A 22934-nucleotide genomic window follows, 5' to 3' on the forward strand; every position below is an offset into this window, starting at 1 on the left:
TCTGCCACATGAGAGAAAGATGTTTAAGCAATGAGTTATGGCTTAAGCTTAAACAATGTGGATAATGTATAAACTTATAATAAACATTGGCTTATTATTATCCTTCGTATTTCTGTTAAATTCCTGAATATTTACTTCCATTTTATGTAGCTCTTGGCTTATTTTTAATTTATTTTAACTTCTACTACAGTTCCAACCAGTTTCCACTGCAATTGCTTGACTTCTCAATGTAAGCTAACATTGCTGTTATTGCTGCAAAGAGGTTTCATTTTGATACCTTTTCACTATTTGCTTTGGATTGGAGTATTTATCTCTGCCTCCAGTCATTAGAATAGATTTTTTTTCTATTTGTGGACTATTAATATTGCAGACCAGGCTAGAAATCTGAGGGTAAGTGTTTATTCCTTCGTTAAGTTTTAACTGTCTCATGTGTAATAATAGTGACCCCATAGAAGCTGAACCAGGGAACACAAACAATACAGATTTCCAAACAAAACAAGTGAGAATACTAAAAACAAGCAAGAGAAAATCTGCAGATGCTGGAAATCCGAGCAACACAGACAAAATGCTGGAGCAACTCATGAGGCCAGGCAGCATCTAGAAAAAGAGTACAGGTGACATTTTGGGCCGAAACCTTTTGGCAGGACAGAATGCCTACCCTGAAGTTTAAATCTTACTTCTTCCAGGGATGCCTACCCTGAAGAAGTTTAAGTATTCCCTACTGTCCTGCCAAGGGTTTCGGCCTGAAACGTCGACTACACTCTTCCTAGATGCTGTCTGGCCTGTTGAGTTTCTCCAGCATTTTGTGTGTGTTGCTTGAGAATACTAAAAACTCACTGTTAAAAAGAAATTGTTAACTGATGAAAAGAAAATGTAAATTTTAACAGCTGCTTTGAATCATTTCCTAGCTATATCATTATTCATCCCCTGAACAATGAAACTTGATGTTATCTTTGAAATATTATAGACTAAGACACCATAGAGAAGGCCATTTGTCCCAGCATATCAGCGTGGCTGTTTTGAAGGACCATCTTGCTGTTCTTTTCAAATACCTTCTTTTTCTACAAGTAATTATCCAGTTTACTTTTCACATTTCTGCTGTTCCTACTGCCTCATCAGACAGACATACCCCAATTTATTTTTAAATTTTTATTTAGATATGCAGAACAACAATGGGTCCTTTCAGCCCAATGACTCCATGCTGCCCAATTACACTTATGTGACCTAATTAACCCACAAATCTGTGTGTCCATGGAATGTTTGAAGAAACCAGAGCACCCGGAGGAAACCCACATGGTCACAGGGAGAATATACCAACTCTTTACAGACAGCAGTAGAAATGAACCCAGGTTGCTGGTACTGTAATAACATTGTACTAACTGCTGTGCAACCGTCTGACCCCGCTACTGTGTCACCCCATTTAACTTCCATTTCAAAGATTGTTGACTGAAAACTTGAACTGCATTTTAAAATATCTATCAAATTTTAGCTTTATTATGAATGAAAGGATTTGTATTTATATTTCACCTCTACCAATTATGCATCTTTTAGTGCTGTATAATCAATAAGTATTGTCATATATGGTGTATGAAATGCAACAGCCAACTTACTTCAGCAAACAATAGTATAATAATGCCCATCAAATTTATTGATGTGTTAATGTGTTACTTGAGGGATAGATATTGATTAGTAAGGAGGACGAATTCCCATGTTACTTTTTGAATAAAATACCTTCACAGTGTACATCCACCTGAGAGGACAGGTTAATCTGTGTTTAAAAGTCATATTAGAAATAACACTTCAGTACTGCATTGAAATGCCAATCCAATTTGTATGTTTCCACCTTTATTTAAGGGTTTTGACTTTGTGAATCTTGATTTGGATTTATTGACGTGTCTTTTACTGTCTTTGCTGCACAGGTCATCGCAAACATTGTGGTCCTTTTTCAGTAAAGTTTCCCATCTTTCTGTGTGAGAAAAAAATTGAAAATAATGTTAATTTTCTCTTAAGTCTTAGTTGCAAATATGAGCATAACCAGCTAAAGTAGATTCAGTATTAATTCTTAATGTGAGCATTTATTTTTCCGAAAGTAATAAATAATTATTTCCAAACCAGCAGGTACAGACGACAAACTCCCCACCAATCAAGGTTCCCCAGTTCATTCCTCCACCCAGGCTGACGCAACGCCCAACCCTTTTACCACAGGTAAATATAAATGATAATTATGCTTTCATAATCAAAACACAAGAGTGCAGTATCACTGTGATACATTAAAATGACACAACCCTTCACAGTATTACACTGCATCAGTTTAGATGTTTCTCTCTGAAACCAATTAAAATGTTGTGTCTCTGAAGCATTAAAGAAACACAACTTTCATGGTCTGAACTGATGATTGGAGCCAGTGTGATAAGTTAGATGATGGAGCAGTTGATGCAATGTCTAGAGAGACTAAGGAAGAATAACAGTGGTCAGGGCTTAAATGCAGTCATTTGGGTGGATTAAAGTATATTTACTTTAATACAAGACATATCAGGAACAAAGTTCATGAACTTAGAGCGTAGATCAGTACTTGAAGCGACATTGTCATAGCCATTTCATAAGGGCAGGAAAGGCTGCTGAATGTTCCAGGATTTAGATGTTGCAAAAGGTAGGGAGATAAATGAGGTAGAGAATGGCATTGCTAATCAGTGATAATATCACAGCTGCAGAGAAGAAGCGAATACTGGATGGATCATTTCCTGAGTCAGTGTGGGTGCAAGTCGGAAACAGGGATGCAATCTCAGGAAGGTTCTTTAGGCCCCCCCAATAGTAACAGGTACTCTGAGGAACAGATTGGCACAGAGATTTTGGAAAAGTGCAAAAATTACAGGTTGATGTCATGGGTAAACATAAGTGAATTCGACATGTGCAGTCGTTATTTTTCTCCAGTCCTGCTGAAGGGTCTCAGCCCGAAATATCAATTGTACTCTTTTCCATAGATGTTTCCTGGCCTGCTGAGTTCCTCCAGCATTTTGTGTGTGTTGCTTAGTTTTCCAGCATCTGCAGAGTTTCTCTTGTTTACGACTTCAACAATTCTTTAAAGTAGAAATACTTAGCTTCACAAGGTCAGTTAATAAATGTGTTACATTAGCTATGTAAACTGAAAGCCCTTTGATTCATTTTACAGGCCCAAACCAAGCAAGCAACATTTATTAGGGATTGTTGTAAGAGTGCTGCAGTTCACTCCAACTCAGCTGCAAGAAGGGGGAAATCATCCATCTTTTCCATCCCTTGAAATGTACACCAGGACATGCCTTAACTTTGTTTCTGTCTCTGAGGATTAGTAGCTTGCTGACACTCTGAATTGTTACCAAGAATAGTCAGCTTTGTAGGCAGGTCATTGGTTTGCAAAGCATAAACATTTTGCAGCAGGAGCCTTGTTATGATATAATATGTTAAGATTTTGATGATTTTGCAGGTTCGTCCAAAGCCAGTGATGCCAAATAGCATTCCAATTGCACCTGCCCCTGTGTTTACAACTTCGCAACTTATCCAGCGACCAGTGATGCTAACAAAACTAACGCCCACCACTCAGTCATCAGCTGCAAATTCCATACATCAAGCCAGAATTGTGAATGGACAACCTACTGCTGTCACCAAGACGCTACCAACTGCTCAGTTAACAGGCATTGTCATAGCCACCTCTGGTCCTAAGGTGGCTAGTCCCCAACAGCTGAAACTCAGCAAAACAAATCTGGACAATAAGGTATTTTTTAGGGGGTGCTTTTAATGTGCAGAAGCAGGGGCAAACTGACAGCTGGGACAAAATCACCTTTGTATTTTGATCTTTCTGTTTGAGGCTTAACATATTTTTTAAACTGTTCATATTTAAAATGGGATAAAAAAGCAATGGGGGAAAAATATTTATTTAAACAGCTGGGAATTCTGGCCAGTCAAATGATTTCTGTTTCAATCTCACATATTCAGAAAGTTTTTTTTAATGCTTTTTGGCAATGTCACGGTCATTGAAAACTACTTGTATATACAGGTGTAATAAATAAAAACACACACTTTTTATATTACTCTGTAACTAACCAATACAACAGATGCTTCGTTAATTCAGGCTGTTATACCTTGGAATGCAGTGTATAAACATCGAGTTAGATTTATATTGCTGATTGCACTGTGCCCAGCAGTAAAGAAGTTGTGAATTTTTAATGTAATAAATCAATGGATAAGTGTGTGGACTCTGATCTCATGATCAAAACAATCACATCTTTAGAACTTGTTCAGAGTGAATCTTTCTGCATTATGTCCTTGTGGGATGTTTGTGAGAAGCATAATAAGGGTCTCAGTCAATGTGTATTCACAGAAATGTGGGTCATCTCCAGGAGGTAGTCTCATGGCACTTTGGGAGTGAAGCATCAGTTCTGATTCCAGTGTCAGTGTAATTTAATTGGTTTATTATATTTACGTGGGCATTTCCATTTTAAGTTATTATTTATAGTGCAGTGGTTTTTATTTCACTAGTTTTAATTTATCTTGCACCTTCCTCCAGGATATATCCCATTTAAAATGGAAATCTAATTGTGACCTCCAGAATTACTGTTTGTTAACCTTCATGTATAGGAAAGAGAAATGGATTCTTGTCCTGAGTTGGGATTCCTCTGTAAGCATGTGGATAATGCACCTTTTGGTTATGTATACTGGTAACTAATCATTTGGGAACCAAGGATTCAAAACAGTGTGCATGTTGCTCAGTGGGTAGAGCATTTAAGAAAATTCATAATCAAATGGACATGTGCACCTTTGAGGTTTTTATTCTCACCATTATCTGGAGTTCCAGCAATGTTGGCCGGAAACAAAACTGAATATTTCTGTTACATAGAACATAAGAATGTCAACTGGAATGAATGGCTCTCAGAACTGCTCCCCTCATTCAATAATATCATGGCCAGTCCAATTTTGGTCTAAGCACTTTCATACTGTGTCCCTTAGCTCCCTTATAGTAAAAGTATTTTGCATTCTTCATCTTGAATATAGTAAATCACTCCTTTGTCATAACCCCTGTGAGAAAAGAATTTACCCCTCATTTTTGTCTGAAAGTGGTGATTCTCTTGTGAAACTATGCCATCTAGTTCTAGAAAACACCACTAGTAGAAACATCCTCTCAGCATCCAATCTGCCAATCTTCCTCAGAACATAATAAGAGCAACATGGGTATATCTAGTGGAGTGGCTGTTACACATCTCCAAGAATCCATGTTCAATCCTGATCTGTAGTGCTGTCTTTGTGGAATTTGCACCTTCTTCCTGTGTCTCCGAAGGTTTCCTCTATGATACTATGGGTTCCTCCCACATCCCAAGTATATGTGAATCACTTAGGTAATTGACTGCTGTAAATTCTCCCTTTATGTGTCAATAAATAGTAATGTCCTGGAGAGTTGATGAGAATGTTGGGAGCATGAAATGACATTTGTGTAAATGTGTGGCTGAAGGACTTACTTCTTTGCCCTGAGACTCCATTTCAGTAAGATTACCTCTGCTTTATAAAAATATAAATTAATACTAAAAATATCAAACAACCTCCTTGTAGTGATAAACTGCTTGAAAACATTGTTTTATGTGACTGCTTGAACTGAACATCGCAAACAAGGTTGAATTTAGACTTGAATGCTTTGCATGAAAACATTGTCAAGTTTGGTCAGGTTCAATTAGGCTTTCAAATCAGAAGCAAGCTGCTCCATATAAGAAAGAAATAGAAGCAGAGATATACCTTACAGTTCCTTGAGTCTGATCTGCCATTATGTAGAACCATAGCTGATCATGTACCTATTCATCATGCTGTTCATATTCCATCTGGGAAAACTCAGGCTGGGAGAGCAACACCTCATATTCTTTCTGAGTAGTCTCCAACCTGATGATATGGACATTGATTTCTCCAACTTTGGTAATTTCTTCCCTCTCCCTCCTTCTGTCTTGGTCCATTTCCTATTCTGGTTATCCTCCTATTCCTTCTCTTCTCCTCACCTGTCCATTACCTCCCTATTGTTCCTCTCCTCCTTCCCTTTCTTCCATGTCCACTGCCCTCTCCTAATAGATTCCTTCTTCAGCCCTATACCTCATCTGCCCATCTGCCCACCTGCCCCTGCCACCTGGTCTCAGCTATCACCGGCGAGTTTGTACTACTTTCCCACCCCCACCTCTTTATTCTGGTTTCTGTCCTCTTTCCTAAGAGTTCTGTTGAAGGGTCTCTGTCCAAAACATCGACTGTTTCCCATCCATGCATGATGCTTGACTTGCTGAGTTCCTTCAGCATTTTGTGTGTGTTGCGCAAGATTTCCAGCATTCACAAAATCTCTGTACCTCATGTCTTCAAAAGTCACAAATGCTAATTTCACTCTTGAATCCACTTAATATTGACATCCTCTAAGGGAGAAAAAAAAATAAAGTTGTCCCTACAGATGCTATGATGTCTATCTGGGGGGAAACAGTCTCTGGACACCAAATCAGTCAATCCTTCTCAGAATCTTGTACATCTAAAAAGAATCGTCTATCTTTCTTCCAAACTTAGGTTAATCTCAGTCTAATCCCAACAATCAAACATTGACGAATCTGTATTTTAAAATTGAAAAATAACCTTGGATAATTCACCTAGTTTTGTTTTAGTTTCCATAACTAGCGATAACTATACTAATTATAACTCACTATGATTAGAATATGGTTCATATCCTGCTAATTGCAGTATCATTGATTTTTTTTTATTAAAAATTACAAGCCAGTAAGCACTACCAGGAAGTGACAGCTTATTTTTGCTGTGGTGTTTTGATAAGCTAGTTTTGTTTCTTAACCTCCTTTCTTAATAGACCTCAATCCTTGTTGATTTATCTGGAATTATCACTAAAGATCAGGTTCTCTTTTTGCAAGTTGTCATCTTGGCTTAATTTGCAGAAAACTATAGTCTCATAAAGTCATAGAAAAGTACAGCACAGAAACAGGCCCTTTGGCCCATCTAGATCTTGCTGAGCCATATAAACTGCCTACTCCCATCGACTTGCACTGGGACCATTGGTTTCCAAACTCCTACCATCTATGTACCTCTGCAAATTTTTCTTGAAGATTGAAATTGAGCTCGCATGGGCCACTTGCACTGGCAGCTCATTCCACACTCTTGTGACCCTCTGAGTGAAATTCCCCTTAAACTTATCACCATTCACCCTTAACCCATGACCTCCAGTCGTAGTCCCATCCATTCTCAGTGGAAAAAGCCTGTTTGCATTTATCCAATCTATACCCCTCAATTTTGTGTACCTCTATTAAATCTCCTCTCAATCTTCCATGTTTCAAGAAATAAAGTTTCAACATATACAATTTTTTCATATAACTCAGGTCCTCCAGACCTGGCAACATCACTGTAAATTTTCTCTGCACTCTTTCAACCTTGCTGTAGATAGGTGAACAAAACTGCACACAACTCCAAATTAGGCCTCACCAATGTCTTGTACAACTTCAACATAACATCCGATCTCCTGTACTCAGTACTTTGATTTATAAAGGCCAATGTGCCAAAAGCTTTCTTTATGACCCTATCAACCTGTGATGCCACTTTCAATGAATTATGGATCCCTTTGTTCTATCGCACTCCTCAGTGCCCTACCATTCACTGAGTAAGACCTACCCTAGTTGGTCCTACCAAAATGCAATACCTTGCACTTATAACAATTACAGCATGGAAACAGGCCATCTCGGCCCTTCTAGTCCGTGCAACTTGTCTGTAATAAAACCACTATGCCCCCAGTCTTGGTGTCATCTGCAAATTTGCTGATCCTGTTAACTATGTTATCATCCAGGTCATTGATATCGATGACAAACAACAACAGACACAGCACTGATCCCTGCAGCACTCAACTAGTCACAGACGTCCAGTCAGAGAGGCAACCATCTATTACCACTCGCTGAATTCTCCCACAAAGCCAATGTCTAATCCAATTTACTACTTCATCCTGAATGCCGAGCGAGTGAACCTTCTTGACCAACCTCCCATGTGGGACCTTGTCTGTGTGGACAACATCCACTGCCTTGCCTTTATCAACTTTCTTGTTAACTTCCTGGTAACGTCTTTGATTGGTTAGACTTGACTTGCTACACACAAAGCAATGCTGACTATCCTTAATCAGTACGTTTATCAAAATACTCATCTATCCGATCCCTTAGAAAACCTTTCAGTAACTTTCCCACTACTGGTGTCAGGTTCACTGGCCTATAATTTCCTGGTTTATTTTTAGAGCCTTTCTTAAACAGTGGAACAACATTGGCTATCCTCCAATCTCCCAACACCTCACCTATCGCTAAGGATGATTTAAATATCTCTGCTAGGATCCCAGCAATTTCTGCACTTGTCACCCGCAGAGTCTGAGGGAACACCTTGTCAGGCCCTAGGTATTTATCCACAGCAAACACCGCCTTCTCTGTTATCTGTATAGAATCCATGGAGCTAACTCTTTCTCTGTTATCTGTATAGAATCCATGGAGCTGATGCCATTTTGCCTTATTTCTATAGCCTCTCTTTCCACCCCTTGGAAAAATTACAGATGCAAAAAATGCGTTTAATATCTCCCCCATTTCTTGGCTCAACGCATGAATTACCATTCTGATTTGCCAGATGGCAAATTTTGTCCCCTGCAATCCTTTTATTCTTGTCTGCTAAGGCAACCTCATGTCTTCTTTTAGCCCTCCTGATTTCTTTAATTGTTCTCTTGCATTTTTTATATTCCATAAGACACCTTCATTCCTACCTGCCTATACCTGCAATGCACCTTCTTTTATTTCTTAACCAGGCCTCAATATCTCTCGAAAACCAAGGTCCGTTACACCTGTTATCCCTGTCTTTTATTCTGTCAGGAACATAGAAACTTCGTACTCCCAAAATTTCAGTGTTGAAGGCTTCCCTCTTACCAAATACACTGTTGCCAGAAAACAGCCTGTCCCAATCTACACTTGCCAGATCCTTTCTGATACCATCAAAATTGGGCTTTCTCCAATTTAGAATCTCAACCCGTGGACCAGACTTATCTTTTTGCATATTTACTTTGAAACTAATGGCATTGACATCACTAAATACAAAGTGTTCTCTTACCCAAACTTCTGTAACCTGCCCTGTCTCATTCCCTAAAAAGAAATCAAGTATTGCACATTCTTTCATTGAGACTTTTATGTACTGTTTAAGAAAACTTTGCTGAACACATTTGACAAACTCATTCTGTTCCTCTAAATCCCTCGGACAGTTGGGTGATACCTTTCTTATTACTCAGTTCTGCCCGTAATGCCTCAGTGGACGAGTTCTCCAGTCTATACTGATTGAGCACTACTGTGACATTTTCCTTGACCAGTAACACCACCCCTCCTCCTTTACTCCTTCCCGCTCTGTCGCATCTAAAACAATAGAACCCCGGAATATTGAGCTGCCTGTCCTGCTCCTCCTGCAACAATGTCTTACTAATTGCTACAATATCATAATTCCAGGTGTTGTTCCAAGCCCTGAGCTCATCAGCCTTTCTTATGATGCTTCTTACAATGAAATATATACAGCTGAGGACATTAGTCACATCATGCTCAACTTTTTGATACCTGACATTGTCTGAGCTCTTAACATCTGTCTCCACAACCTCTCCACTATCTCTTCTGATGCTGTGGTTCTGATCCTGCTGCAACTTCTTATCAATGTTAAATTTCCAATTTGTTGGGGTACAGGATAATCTTGATGTTTGTAATGCTGATGTCAGGGCATAATGTTAACACCCATTTCACAAATTGACTATGTTAAAACATGAAACTAATATTTACACAAACAACAGGAATTCTGCAGATGCTGGAAATTCAAGCAAAACACATCAGAGTTGCTGGTGAACGCAGCAGGCCAGGCAGCATCTCTAGGAAGAGGTACCGTCGACGTTTCAGGCCAAGATCTTTCGTCAGGACTAACTGAAGAAAGAGTTAGTAACTTCCTTCAGTTAGTCCTGACGAAGGGTCTCGGCCTGAAACGTTGACTGTCCCTCTTCCTAGAGATGAAACTAACATTTACCTAATTTTGGAACACCTTTTTCATTTTTATATAAATAGGTGTGTTATACCGGGTTTCGTAGTAATTGCTAATATTCTCTACAGTTTAAAATTTTGTGAAAATAAGCCTTGTAACTATAACATATGAAATAAGAATTCAACATTTCCATTGGAATTGTCTGAATAATCATTCAATCTTCCTGAGATTTATTGTTTATTAAAACAAACCTAAGTGTCTGATACCAGAGACAATATGAGAGTCCAGAATTGTTATCTACTTTAATGTTTTAGGAAGCAATAATGGTGGGTAGTACAAGGGATGTTTTTATGTTTCATTATGGTACGTCTCTTGAAGCTTTTATTTTAGCTTATTGATTTACTGTATATTAATTCAGATTCATTTAGCCCAAGCTAGTGCTTAACAGTAAGTCCATTTTTAATGTCAAGATTTTTGGAATTTATGTGATAGGCCTATTAATTAATCAGCTGTTTACTCTTTTTTTTTCTGTCATGGTAGACCATTAAACTTCAGGTTGAATGGGAAGAAAAGCAGACTGATGCTAGTCCTACTTCTCCAGTTCCACCTAAACCCAAGAAAGAGGAGAACCCAGAGGTATTGTAATGTAATGCTTGATGGAACCTAATACCAGCCGCTAGTGCTTACATTTAAATATCAACATCAAAATTAGTGTGTTTAACTAATTCCTTTTGGTATACTTAAAAATTGTTTACTATTGTGTAGTATAGAATTTGCAAATCCAGTGTAGAGGTTCTATTGTTAGTTTGTGTTACTTAACAAGGGAGGTGGACATAGATATAGTATTAAGTTTGGCAGGGAAATCAGAAATACATTTTAAGAGATAAACCTTACAATAATTGGTAAGGTCACAAGAACTATTTAATAGTTGCTCAAATGACAGTCTGTCCATTGTACAGTGTAGTTCAGTGTGTGACACGTCTCAGGCATTAAGTGATAATGTGGTCTGATCACATACAATGCCTTGAAAAGAGTATTCAGCCCCCACAACTATTTTCACATTTTACTATCTCATTTTCTAAATTTAAAATATATTGAAGAAGAATTTTTGAGGAATCTACAAAACATTGAGCGTCATGTCAAATCAAAAGAAAAAATCCAAAATCTGTCAACAATTTACTAATAATTAAAAACCAAAATTGTAAGCTGAAGAAGTATTTCATCCCTTTGCAACTCACCCAATGTGTCGATGCAGAAAATTGGAGGATCACCTGTTTTCAATGAATTCATAAGAATAAATATCTCCTCTCTCTCTAAGGTCCAACGGTATGATAGATTTTCAACAGGTCAAACCAAAATAAAGACAAAAGAGCATTCAAGATGAATCAGGGAAATGATAATAGAGAAGCCCAAATCTCTGGAAGGGTGCAAGACAACCTCAAAGGCATTGAACATTCCTCAGAGCTCAGTGTAGTCCATCATGAAAAAAGTGGAAAAATATGAAAACATAGCCAGTCTGCCTTCTAAATTTAGTCACTGGAGAAGAATGGCACTTGTAAGAGAGGCTACTATGACATCAACTGTCTCTGAGTGGACTGCAGAAGTCAATAGCTGCAACTGGAGATGAAGTTTTTGGCTCCACAGTCTCTAAGGCCTTGCCACTCTCTGCACACTTTTGATGCTCTCTTTGTATAAGGAAGATGCCTGGCTTTAAAAAAAAAAGCGCTTGTCATATCCTCCTCTACTGTCATACTGAGGCTACACTCAGACTGGAGGAACAACACCTTGTATTCTTTCTGGTAGCCTCCATCCTGATGGCATGAACATCAATTTCTCAAACTTCCAGTAATTCTCTTCCCCCACCACCCCCTCACCATTCCCCTTCTCACCTTATCTCCGCGTCCCTCTGGTGCTCCTCCCCCTTTTTTTTCTTCCGTGGCCTTCTGTCTTCTCTTAATAACTTCCCCCTTTCTCCAGCCTGTATCTCCTTCACCAATCAACTTCTCAGCTCATTACTTCATTCCTCCCCCTCCCAGTTTCACCTATCACCTTGTGTTTCTCTCTCCTTTACCCCTGCCTTTTGAATATGCTCCTCGTCTTTTTCTTTTCTCCAGTCCTACTGAAGGGTCTTGGCCCAAAACATCAGCTGCACTCTTTCCATAGATGCTCCCTGGCCTGCTGAGTTCTTCCAGCATGTTGTGTGTTGCCTATCCTTGCCCATCAAGATTTTGCAAAGCATCTCTTAGAAGATGCTGTAAAGATGTGGAAGATCTTGTGGTTTGTTGAGACTAAAGGGAAACAATTTGACCTCAACACTAAGTGGTACATGTGGCGTAAATCTAATACTGCACTTCAGCCAGGTAACACCATCCCTACTGTTAAAGTATGGTGGAGGTAGCATCATGCTATGGGGATGCTTTTCAGCAGCAGGGGCTGAAAATCTGGTCAGGATTGATGGGAAGATGAATGAATCATAGAAATCTACAGCACATTACAGACCCAATGTTGTGCCGACCGTGCAACTTACTCTAGAAACTGCCTAGAATTTCCCTACTGCATAGCCTCTATTTTTCTAAGCTTCATGTACCTATCTAAGAGTCTCTTAAAAGACGCTATTGTATCCACCTCTACTACTGTCGCTGGCAGTGCATTCCACGCACCCACCATGTGAAAAACCTATTTCTGATATCCCCCTTGTACCTGCTTCCAAGCACCTTAAAACTATGCCCCCTCATGTTAGCCATTTCAGCCCTGGGAAAAAGCCTCTGGCTATCCACAGGATGAATGCCTCTCATCATCTTATACACCTCCATCAGGTCATCTCTCATCCTCTGTCGCTCCAAGGACAGAGGGCCAAATTCACTCATGCTATCCAATCCAGGCCACATCCTTGTAAATCTCCTTTGCATACTCTATATTATCCACATCCTTCCTGTAATGAAGTGATCAGAACTATACACAATACTGCAAGTGAGGTCTAACTAAAGCTTATATAGCTTTAACGTTATCTTAAGGCCCTTAAACTCAATCCTACATTGATGAAGGCCATCGTGCTATATGCCTTATTAACAACACTGTCAATCTGCAAGGCAGCTTTGACTGTCCTATGGACATGGATCCCAAGATCTCGCTGATCCTTCACACTGCCAAGAGTCTTACCATTAATATATTCTTCAAATTGGATGTACTGAAATGAACCACTTCACACCTACCTGAGTTGAACTCCATCTGCCACTTCTCAGCCCAGTTCTGCATCCTATTGATATCCCTCCGTAACATCTGACAACCCTCCAGATTATCCACAACACCCCCAACTTTTGTATCATCAGCAAACTTACTAACCCATCTTTCTACTTCCTCATCCAGGTCATTTATGAAAGTTACAAAGAGGAGGGGTCAAAGAACAGATCAGTACCAAGGAATATGATTTAGTAGCCATTACAGAAACCTGGTTGCAAGGTGGAGATGACTGGGAATAAAATGTCCAAAGGTATCAGGTAATACGGAAGGATAGGCAGGAAGGCAAAGGAGGTGGGGTGACGCTCTTAATTAAGGATGAGATCAGGGCGATTGTGAGAAACGATACAAGATCTATGGAGCAGGATGTTGAGTCCATCTGGGTAGAGATTAAGAATAGTAAAGGGGAAAAAAATCACTGGTGGGAGTTGTCTATAGGCCACCCAATAAACATATTGCAGTGGCAGAGGCGATTAACCAAGAAATAACTGAGGCTTGTAAGAACGGAATGGCAGTTGTCATGGGGGATTTTAACTTCCACATAGATTGGGTGAATCAGGTTGGTCAAGGAAGTCTTGAGGAGAACCTCAAAGAATGCATCCGTGATGGCTTTTTGAGCAGCATATTAGTGAACCTACAAGGGAAAATGCTATGGAATAGAATAGTACACCGCAGTACAGGCCCTTCAGCCCATATTGTTGTGCCGACCCTCAAACCCTGCCACCCATATAACCCCCCACCTTAAATTCCTCCATATACCTGTCTAGTATAGAACATAGCTCTATCTTAGAGCTAGTCCTGTGCAATGAGACAGGTAAGATTTAACGATCTTGTAGTCAGGGATCCTCTTGGAAAGAGTGATCATAGTATGATTGAATTTCACATACAGATGGAGGATGAAATAGTTAGATCTAAAACTAGTGTATTATGCTTGAACAAGGGAGACTACAACAAGATGAGGGAGGAGTTGGCTAATGTGGATTGGGAGCACAGGCTATTTGGTAGGACAGTTGAGGAACAGTGGAATACTTTCAAAGAGATTTTTCACAGTGCTCAACAAAAGTACATTCCAGTCAAAAGTAAGGACAGTAAGTGTGGGGAGAGCCAGCCTTGGATAACTAAGGAAATAAAAGATAGTATCAAATTAAAAGCTCGTGTACAAAGTTGCAAAGAGTAGTGGGAGACTGGAGGATTGGGAAAACTTTAAAAAGCAACAAAGAGCAATTAAACAAGAAATAAGGAAAGATAGAGTATGAAAGTAAATTAACACAAAATATGAAAACAGATAGCAAGAGTTTTTATAAATATATAAAGCGGAAGAGGGCGGCTAAAGTCAATGTAGGTCCCTTGGAAGATGAGAAGGGGAAATTGATATTGGGTGATAAGGAAATGACTGAGGCATTGAACAACTATTTTGTGTCGGTCTTCACAGTGAAGGACATGTCTAATATGCCAAAGAATGATGTTATGGACAAAATGGGAGGTGAAGACCTCGATAAAATCACTGTCACTAAAGATATAGTGATGAGCAAACTAGAGGGCCTAAAAGTAGATGAGTCCCCTGGTCCAGATGGGATGCATCCCAGGGAATTTGTGGAGGTTATAGTAAACATGTTGGTAATCATTTACCATAGTTCTCTAGACTCTCGGAAGGTCCTGGCAGATTGGAAAACAGCAAATGTCACGCCACTTTTTAAAAAAGGATGTAGGCAAAAGGCAGGCAACTATAGGCCAGTTAGCTTAACATCCGTAGTTGGGAAAATGCTTGAAGCTGTCATTAAGGAAGAAATAGCGAAACATTTAGAAAGAAGTGGTTCCATTAGACAGACACAGCATAGATTCAGAAAGGGCAGGTTCTGTTTGACAAACTTACTGGAGTTCTTTGAGGACATAATAAGTGCAGTGGATAGAGGGGAACAGGTGGATGTCATATACTTGGATTTCCAGAAGGTGTTCGATCACGTGCCGCACAAGAGATTTATAAATAAGTTACGGATGAATGGTGTCAGAGGAAGTGCATTGGCATGGATAGTGGATTAGTTAACCAATAGAAGGCAGAGAGTTGGTATAAATGGGTGTTTCTCTGGTTGGCAGTCAGTGGTGAGTGGGATGCAGCAGGGACGGTGCTGGGGCCGCAGCCGTTTACCATTTACATTGATGATTTGGAAAAGGGGACTGAGTGTAGCGTAGCAAAATTTGCTGATGACACTAAACTGAGTGGAAAAGCAAATTGTACAGAGGTTGTGAAGAGTCTGCAGAGGGATATAGGTAGGTTAAGTGAGTGGGCCAAGGTCTGGCAGATTGATTACAATGTTGGTAAATGCGAGATCATCCACTTTGGAAGGAATAATAGAAGAGCAGATTATTATTTAAATGGTGAAAGATTGCAGCATGCTGTTGTGCCAAGAGTGCTTGTTTATGAATCGCAAAATGTTGGCTTGCAGGTACAACAGGTTATTAAGAAGGCAAACGGAATGTTGGCCTTCATTGCTAGAGGGATTGAATTCAAGAGCAGGGAGGTCATGCTGCAACTATACTGGGTACTGGTGAGGCTGCACCTGGAGTACTGTGTGTGGTTCTAGTCTCCATACTTGAGGAAGGATATACTGGCTTTGGAGGCAGTGTAGAGGAGATTCACCAGGTTGATTCCAGGGATGAAGGGGTTAACCTATGAGGAGAGATTGTGTCGCCTGGGATTATACTCTCTGGAATTCTGAAGAATGAGAGTGGATCTTATAGAAACATACAAAATTTTGAAAGGGATAGATAAGATAGAAGTAGGAAAGTTGTTTCCATTGGTAGTTGAGACTAGAACTAGGGGACATTGCCTCAAGATCCAGGGGAGAAAATTTAGGATGGAGATGAGAAGAAACTGTTTTTCCCAGAGAATGGTGAATCTGTGGAATTGTCTGCCCAGGGAAGCAGTTGAGACTTCTTCACTAAATATATTTAAGATACAGTTAGATAGATTTTTACATAGTAGGGGAATTAAGGGTTATGGGGAAAAGGCAGGTAGATGGAGCTGAGTTTACAGACAGATCAGCCATGATCTTATTGAATGGCGGGGCAGGCTTGATGGGCTAGATGCCTACTCCTGCTCCTATTTCTTATGTTCTGCAGAATACAAACCAGCCACAACCACCCTTTGCCTTCTGTGGGCAAGCCAGTTCTAGATCCACAAAGCAATGTCTCCTTGGATCCCATGCCTCATTACTTTCTGAATGAGCCTTATCAAATGCCTTACTGAAATCCATATCTACTATATCCACTGCTCTACCTTCCTCAATGTGTTTTGTTACCTCCTTAAAGAATTCAATTAGGTTCGTAAGGCACAATCTGCTCTTGAGAAAACCAAGCTGACTATCCCTAATCCAATTATGTCTCTCCAAATGCTCATAAATCTTGCCTCTTGGAATCTTCTGCAACAACTTACCCACCACTGAAATAAGACTCACTGGTCTATAATTTCCTGGGTTAGCTCTACTCCCTTTCTTGACCTAGGGAACAACATTTACAACCTTTCAGTCCTCTTGTACCTGTCCCATCCCTATTGATGATGCAAAGATCATTATCAGAGGCTTAGCAATCTTCTCCCTTGCTTCCCACAGTGCTGCTAGATACAGAGAGACCTTGGATGAAAACCTAATTACCTCTGCCCAGAAAGATTAAACTAGGGAGAAAGTTTATCTTTCAGCAGGTCTACAAACCGAAGCACACTGCCAGAGCAGCCAAATGAAGAAAATTGGTGTCCTTAAGTGGCCCAATCAGAGTCCTGCCCTTCACATGATTGGACATCTCTGGCAAAATCTCAAGATTTTTGTCCACTGCCACTCCCCAACTGACCTGGCAGAGCTTGAGCAATTTTGCAAGGAGGAATGGGCAAATTTAGAAGTCCAAAAAGACTTCTGGCTGTAATAGGTGCAAGAGGTGGTCCAATTAAATACTGAGCAAAGCAGTTGAATACTTTTGAACTGCTGACATTTCAGTCTTTGAATTTTTTGTTTTTTGTACTTTACAATTTTCCCTGTTTTTCAGGCTCTACTGTGGGAGAAAAAGGAGCATGTGATTTACAAATAAAAATTCTCAGTTAAATTGATCAAAATCCCTGGTTTAATACTCATTTATGTGAACAAAGGGTTGGGAGCTGAATACCTTTACAAGGCACAGTAAATACATTATGTAATGATCCTAACTGGTAGAATTTGATGAGGTGGAAGTGTTTTGAAAGTTAGGAAGTTGGAGCTGACTGCATATAAAGGGCTTTTTTTTTTTAAACATTGATTAAATAATGCTGTCATTCTTAAGAGCATTGTGGTACATCTTGTAGAGCTGTTGCCTCACATCTCTATCCATTAAGTTGAATCCTGAATGCCATGCTGTCAGTGTGGAGTTAGTATGCTTTCCCTGTGCCTAAGTTTTCCTTAGGCAGCTACAGTTTCTTCCCACATCCCAATGGTTTGTAGATTAATTGTCTACTATAAATTGCCTCTGGTGCAGGTGGATGTTAGATTGGGGAGAACAGATAACATGAAAAATTTGAGGGGGAGTTCAGTCCTGAAGAACGGTCTTGGTCCGAAATGTCGACTATCTGTTCATTTCCGTAGATCTGCCTGACATGCTGAGTTCCTCCAGCATTTTGTGTGTGTTGCAAAGGGGGAATTATTTTGTTTTTGATACTGGGAAGCCAGGTGGCTGTGAATGCCACATACAAGAGATGGAGTGTTGAAGAACAAATGTGTAGCTGTTTATTTTGCATGTAAGTCATCTACCCAAAATGCCCTATCACATTACATTCAGTACATAACACACAGGGAAGCTTGACAGCAACCCTTAAAGATCAAAATATTCATGAACACATAACATATCCCTCCCCCCTTATTTTAAAGGATTTTCCCCCTTCTCATACACAGACCAGCTGCTGAACTATAAACATTAACTAGAGTAATCGTCAAATCTAAACAACAACAAAAAATATTTGTTTTTCTAAACTAGGGAAAGAGGGTGGACTGCCTATATTGCCAGATGTAACCCTGGGGATTACTCTGTCTCATCTGCTGAGGGTTAGTCACTAAATTAGAGATTCAATTCTGTCTGGAGGCTGCCTGTTCCTGTGAGTGTGGTTGGTTGTTCGTCCATCGTTGACGTCGATGAGGACCTCGACACCTTTATGATGGTGTCAAGACTAGCGTGTGATTTGGATTTAAGTGAGGGAGAGTTGCATAGCGTCAGCCTCACTCTCTCTTCCCAATTCCCATCTGGATCCAGTGGCAAGACAGAGTCTAGACGGCTGGAGATGGGACTAGGCGCAGTGGATGACCGGGACGTCTTCTGTGTCTTGTCCTGCTCTACACGTTCCACGACGCTTGCAGAGACCGCCTTCTTGACCGTTGGACCTTCCATAGGTCTCGTCCGCTCAATCCGCTGGAGTCTGTCTTCACAAGCTGGGATAGACAACTCCCTATCTCACCGAGGGTTTGAGACCTGTCGACCACCCTCACCTGGTTTAGCCGGCTTGTTGAAGCCGTTGCCCGGGGTGTGGCCGCTGTCGCATGCAAACAGCTACGGGGAGCCACAGGTGAGAGCTGAGTGCCAGGTGGGGACCAAAGGTGGACTAACCGCCCTGAAAAGGACGCGACATGTTCCCCCACCAGAGATGCTACCCCTCCCTGACACACCTGTGAGGGTACTGACTATGTGGTAGTCCGTGAGCCAGTAGGGTTGGTCAGTACCATCTGAGGGGAATAATGCTCACAGTGATTTTTGGCAAGGTATACATCTCTTTTTTTATAGGCATCTGTTAGTCTCGTGAGACCGTGGATTTGCGCCTTGGAAGGTTTCCAGTGCGCAGGCCTGGGCAAGGTTGTATGGAAGACCAGCAGTTGCCCATGCTGCAAGTCTCCCCTCTCCACACCACAAATGTTGTCCAAGGGAAGGGCATTAGGACCCATACAGCTTGGCACCTGTGTCATCGCAGAGCAATGTGTGGTTAAGTGCCTTGCTCAAGGACACAATACACTGCCTCAACCAAGGCTTGAACTAGCGACCTTCAGATCACTAGGCGAACACCTTAACCACTTGGCCACGCGCCAACACACATATACATCTCTAGAGTTAGAAAATATGTGATAACATTGCACCAGTGGTAGCTTTATTTCTTCAAATAAGCAATCATCATCATCATCATCATCATCATCAGGTGCCATGCCCGGTTTAAGCTTTGACTGCCATGGCCCACACAGTCTTGTTTCGGGTCAAGTGGATCAATTCATTGGTATTCATTTCCAGTTCTCTGGCTGCTGTCTCCATCATCATTTGTCTTTGTCTTCCTCTTGCTTTCTTCCCTTCAATCTTTCCCATAATTACCATGCATTCTAACTCCTCTTTCCTAATCACATGGCCAATGAAGTTGCGTTGCCCTTTCATGATCTCATACATTATTTCTCTTTTTGTGTTTGCTCTGTTCATGACATCCTCGTTAGATATTCGTTTCATCCATGATATTGTCCAACATTCTGAGCCATATAACATAACTGGATAAATGTAACATTTCAATACTCTGAGGTGGATTGTCATGCCTAGTTTAGTATTGGTCAGTATACTCTTCATTCTTGTGCAGGTGTCTTTTGCCATCCCTATTCTTCTTTTGATGTCCAAGTCGCACCTGCCATCTGATGTCACCCAGCTTCCTAAGTAGCAAAAGTTCTGTACTTGTTTTATGTCTTTCCCATGTATTCTCAGCCTGCAGACTGGATTCTCCTTCTTCTTGGATATCACCATACATTCTGTCTTTTTGCAATTGATAGATAGACCCATTTTTGCACTTTCTTCAACAATTATATCAATTAAGTTTTGTAGTTCTTCCGCCATACTTGCAATTAACACAGTGTCATCTGCATATCTGAAATTATTGATGTTTTCACCACCAACTTTGATTCCCAAGATGTCTCTTATTTTTTGTAATATTGTTTCACTGTACACATTAAATAAATCAGGGGAGAAAATACACCCTTGTCTAACGCCTCTCTTGATTTTTGTAAACTGATTCACTTCTCCATCTATTCTTACAGCGGCAGTTTGTTCCCAGTACAGATTTCTGATTAGGCGGAGGTCTTTCGAATCTAGATCTAGAGTTTCCTGTAGTATTTCAAATAACTTATTGTGCTTCACTTTATCAAATGCTTTTGTGTAGTCGATAAAAACAAATCTTTTTGCACTTGAATAGCTCGTTCTGATTGTATCCTTAACATCAATATCGTGTTTCTTGTACCTCTGTCTTTCACAAAACCACATTGTTCTTTGCCTATTTCAGCTTGTATCTTACTTTTAGCTCTTGTCATCAAAATGCTTAGAGGTATCTTGGTGATATGACTCATTAAACTTATGGTCCTATGTAATTCACATTCTATTGCTCCAGTTTTCTTAGGAAAAGTGATAAATACTGATTTTTTCATCTCTTCTGGTATAATTCCAGTCTCATAAATGTCATTGATTAAATCAGTAAGTTTTTCAATTCTGTAATCTTCAAGGGCGATAATTTGTTCTATTACTAATTCATCAGGACCTGCTGCCTTTCCTTTCTTCATCTTATTTATTGCATTACGAACTTCAGATTTTAAAATACTTGGACCTTCAATGTTTTTCTTAATTTCTGGTTTTTCGCCTCGATCGTCTTCAAGCAATTCCTGAATATACTCAGTCCATCTGTTAATAATCTCATCTTTTTCCATGATAATGGTACTGTCTTTTGCTTTCAAACATCCACCTGAAGAACAGAGGAGCTTTTTATCGGTGATATTCTTGATTTGTTGATGTAGCCTTTTTGGATCAGTAATAGGGATTCTTTCTATTTACTCACATTCTTGGTTTAACCATTCTTCTTTGGCTTCTTGACATAAGCTTTTAACTTTTTTTATCTAAGGACTTATATTCTATAGGATTTGCTTTCTTCTGTCTCCTTTCTTCCATTAGATCTTTGATTTCATCTGTCATCCATTTATTCTTTGTGCTTTTTTCTTTTTTAGGAATCACTGACCGCTGATTCTACCAAGGCATCCTTTAGAGGGTTAAATTTCATTTCTACATGATTGCTATCATCTTTAACAGATTCTATTTCTAGACTTTCAAATCTATTCCTTACTTCAACTGTAAATTTTTGTCTTAAGTTTTCTTCTTTAATTAATTGCAAGTAGTCAAAGGATTATTCAGGTTTTTGCTTCTTTAGTTTTTTAAGTTTTACTTTTACGTGACATACTACTGGGTTATGGTCACTATTACAGTCTGCACCTGGATATGTTTTGCATTGAGTCGCTGAGTTTCTAAATCTTTGGTTTACAGTAATAAAGTCAATTTGATTTCTGGTGTTATCACCTGGACTTTTCCAGGTCCACAGGCATCTTGGATGGTTTTTAAATTAGGTATTCATAATGACCTGATTATTCATCTTGCACCATTCTACCCATTTCTCACCTCTTTCATTTCTTCCCGCAGTCCAGATTTTCCTATGGTATTTCCATCAACACCTTGTCCTACTTTAGCATTTAGATCTCCCATGCCAATAACAATATCTTGAGATTTGCATCCATTCTTTGCTTGTTCAAGTTCTTCATAGAATGTATCTATATCTTCATTTGTTCCATCTGTTGTTGGTGCATATACCTGTATAATTGCTAAATCAAATGGTGGTTCTCTGAATCTAACAAGGAGCACTCTTTCCGATATTGCCCAATGTCCTAAAACACTTTTTGCCATGTATTCATTCATTAGAATTCCTACTCCATTAGTATGGGATGTGCCACAAGAACAAACTAGTGTTTGTTTTCTAATCTGACATGTTTCAGCACCTATCCAATGAACTTCGCTAATTCTCATGATGTTAATCTTTAGTCTTTCCATTTCAGTTATCACATTGTCCAATCTTCCTGCTTGATATGGGGTTCTTACATTCCAAGTGGCAATAATTTTCTTTTGTGTTACTTGAATTTTATGACTAGTAGCTTGATGACGGTCGGGGATCCCCTACTGGCCAGAATCAACCCTGCCGAGCGAAGCATCTTCAGCGTTGTCTTGAAGATCCTGCTGACTTTGTTGTTTTGTGATACATTCTGTGAGTTTGACCATGGTTTTCTTAGCAAATAGCAACGGTGGTTTGCTATTGCCTACTGTTGGGCGAACTAAAGAAATCGCCATTTCTCTTCCCAAATGTTCATCCGCCTATACAGTAGCCATTGACATTTGAGGTCGTAGCTCATCCGCCTTCTCCGTCATAAGTTCAGTTACTGAACTTGCTGGATCCACCGTTGGCCTTCGCTCGTATCCTGAGCAGGAACCCTTGCAGGTGCTACCATTCCGGGTCAGAGTGGCCCTGGGAACAATGAATGACTAAGGGGTAACTCCACTTTCCCCAAAACTCTGAAAGTCCCCAATCAGAGCCTCATCACCAGTTGCAGTTTAGAGTCATACCCAGGACTGAAATAAGTAATCACTTTTTGTATATATTCCATATTAACATCGGTACAGCAGAAAATGTTACCCCATCTCTCAAAAGGTAAAAAACCTCATTTGGAGAGATTTCTGGAGTTTTATCAATGTCATAATATTTTCCATATTGTATCAAATCAAAACAATCTTAAGCTTTTGTCATAGCATATAGAATTACAGTACAATAATTCAAATGTGGGGTT

General features: G+C 39.8%; 1 protein-coding gene across 8 annotated transcripts in view; it reads left to right on the forward strand.

Annotated features, from left to right (window-relative positions):
* Positions 1-22934, forward strand: part of phf21aa (PHD finger protein 21Aa) — a 385951-nt gene that overhangs the window by 292692 nt on the left and 70325 nt on the right. For 7 of the 8 annotated variants that reach the window (XM_072272218.1, XM_072272216.1, XM_072272212.1 and 4 more), the window contains 3 exons: positions 2116-2205; positions 3461-3748; positions 10558-10653. In XM_072272218.1, the coding sequence (XP_072128319.1) occupies positions 2116-2205; positions 3461-3748; positions 10558-10653 (474 nt within the window). The remainder of the gene's footprint in view (positions 1-2115; positions 2206-3460; positions 3749-10557; positions 10654-22934) is intronic. The other variant, XM_072272213.1, reaches the window with a different exon arrangement.

This window comes from Mobula birostris, chromosome 11, assembly GCF_030028105.1.
Source record: "Mobula birostris isolate sMobBir1 chromosome 11, sMobBir1.hap1, whole genome shotgun sequence".
NCBI classification, from domain to species: Eukaryota; Metazoa; Chordata; class Chondrichthyes; order Myliobatiformes; family Myliobatidae; genus Mobula; species Mobula birostris.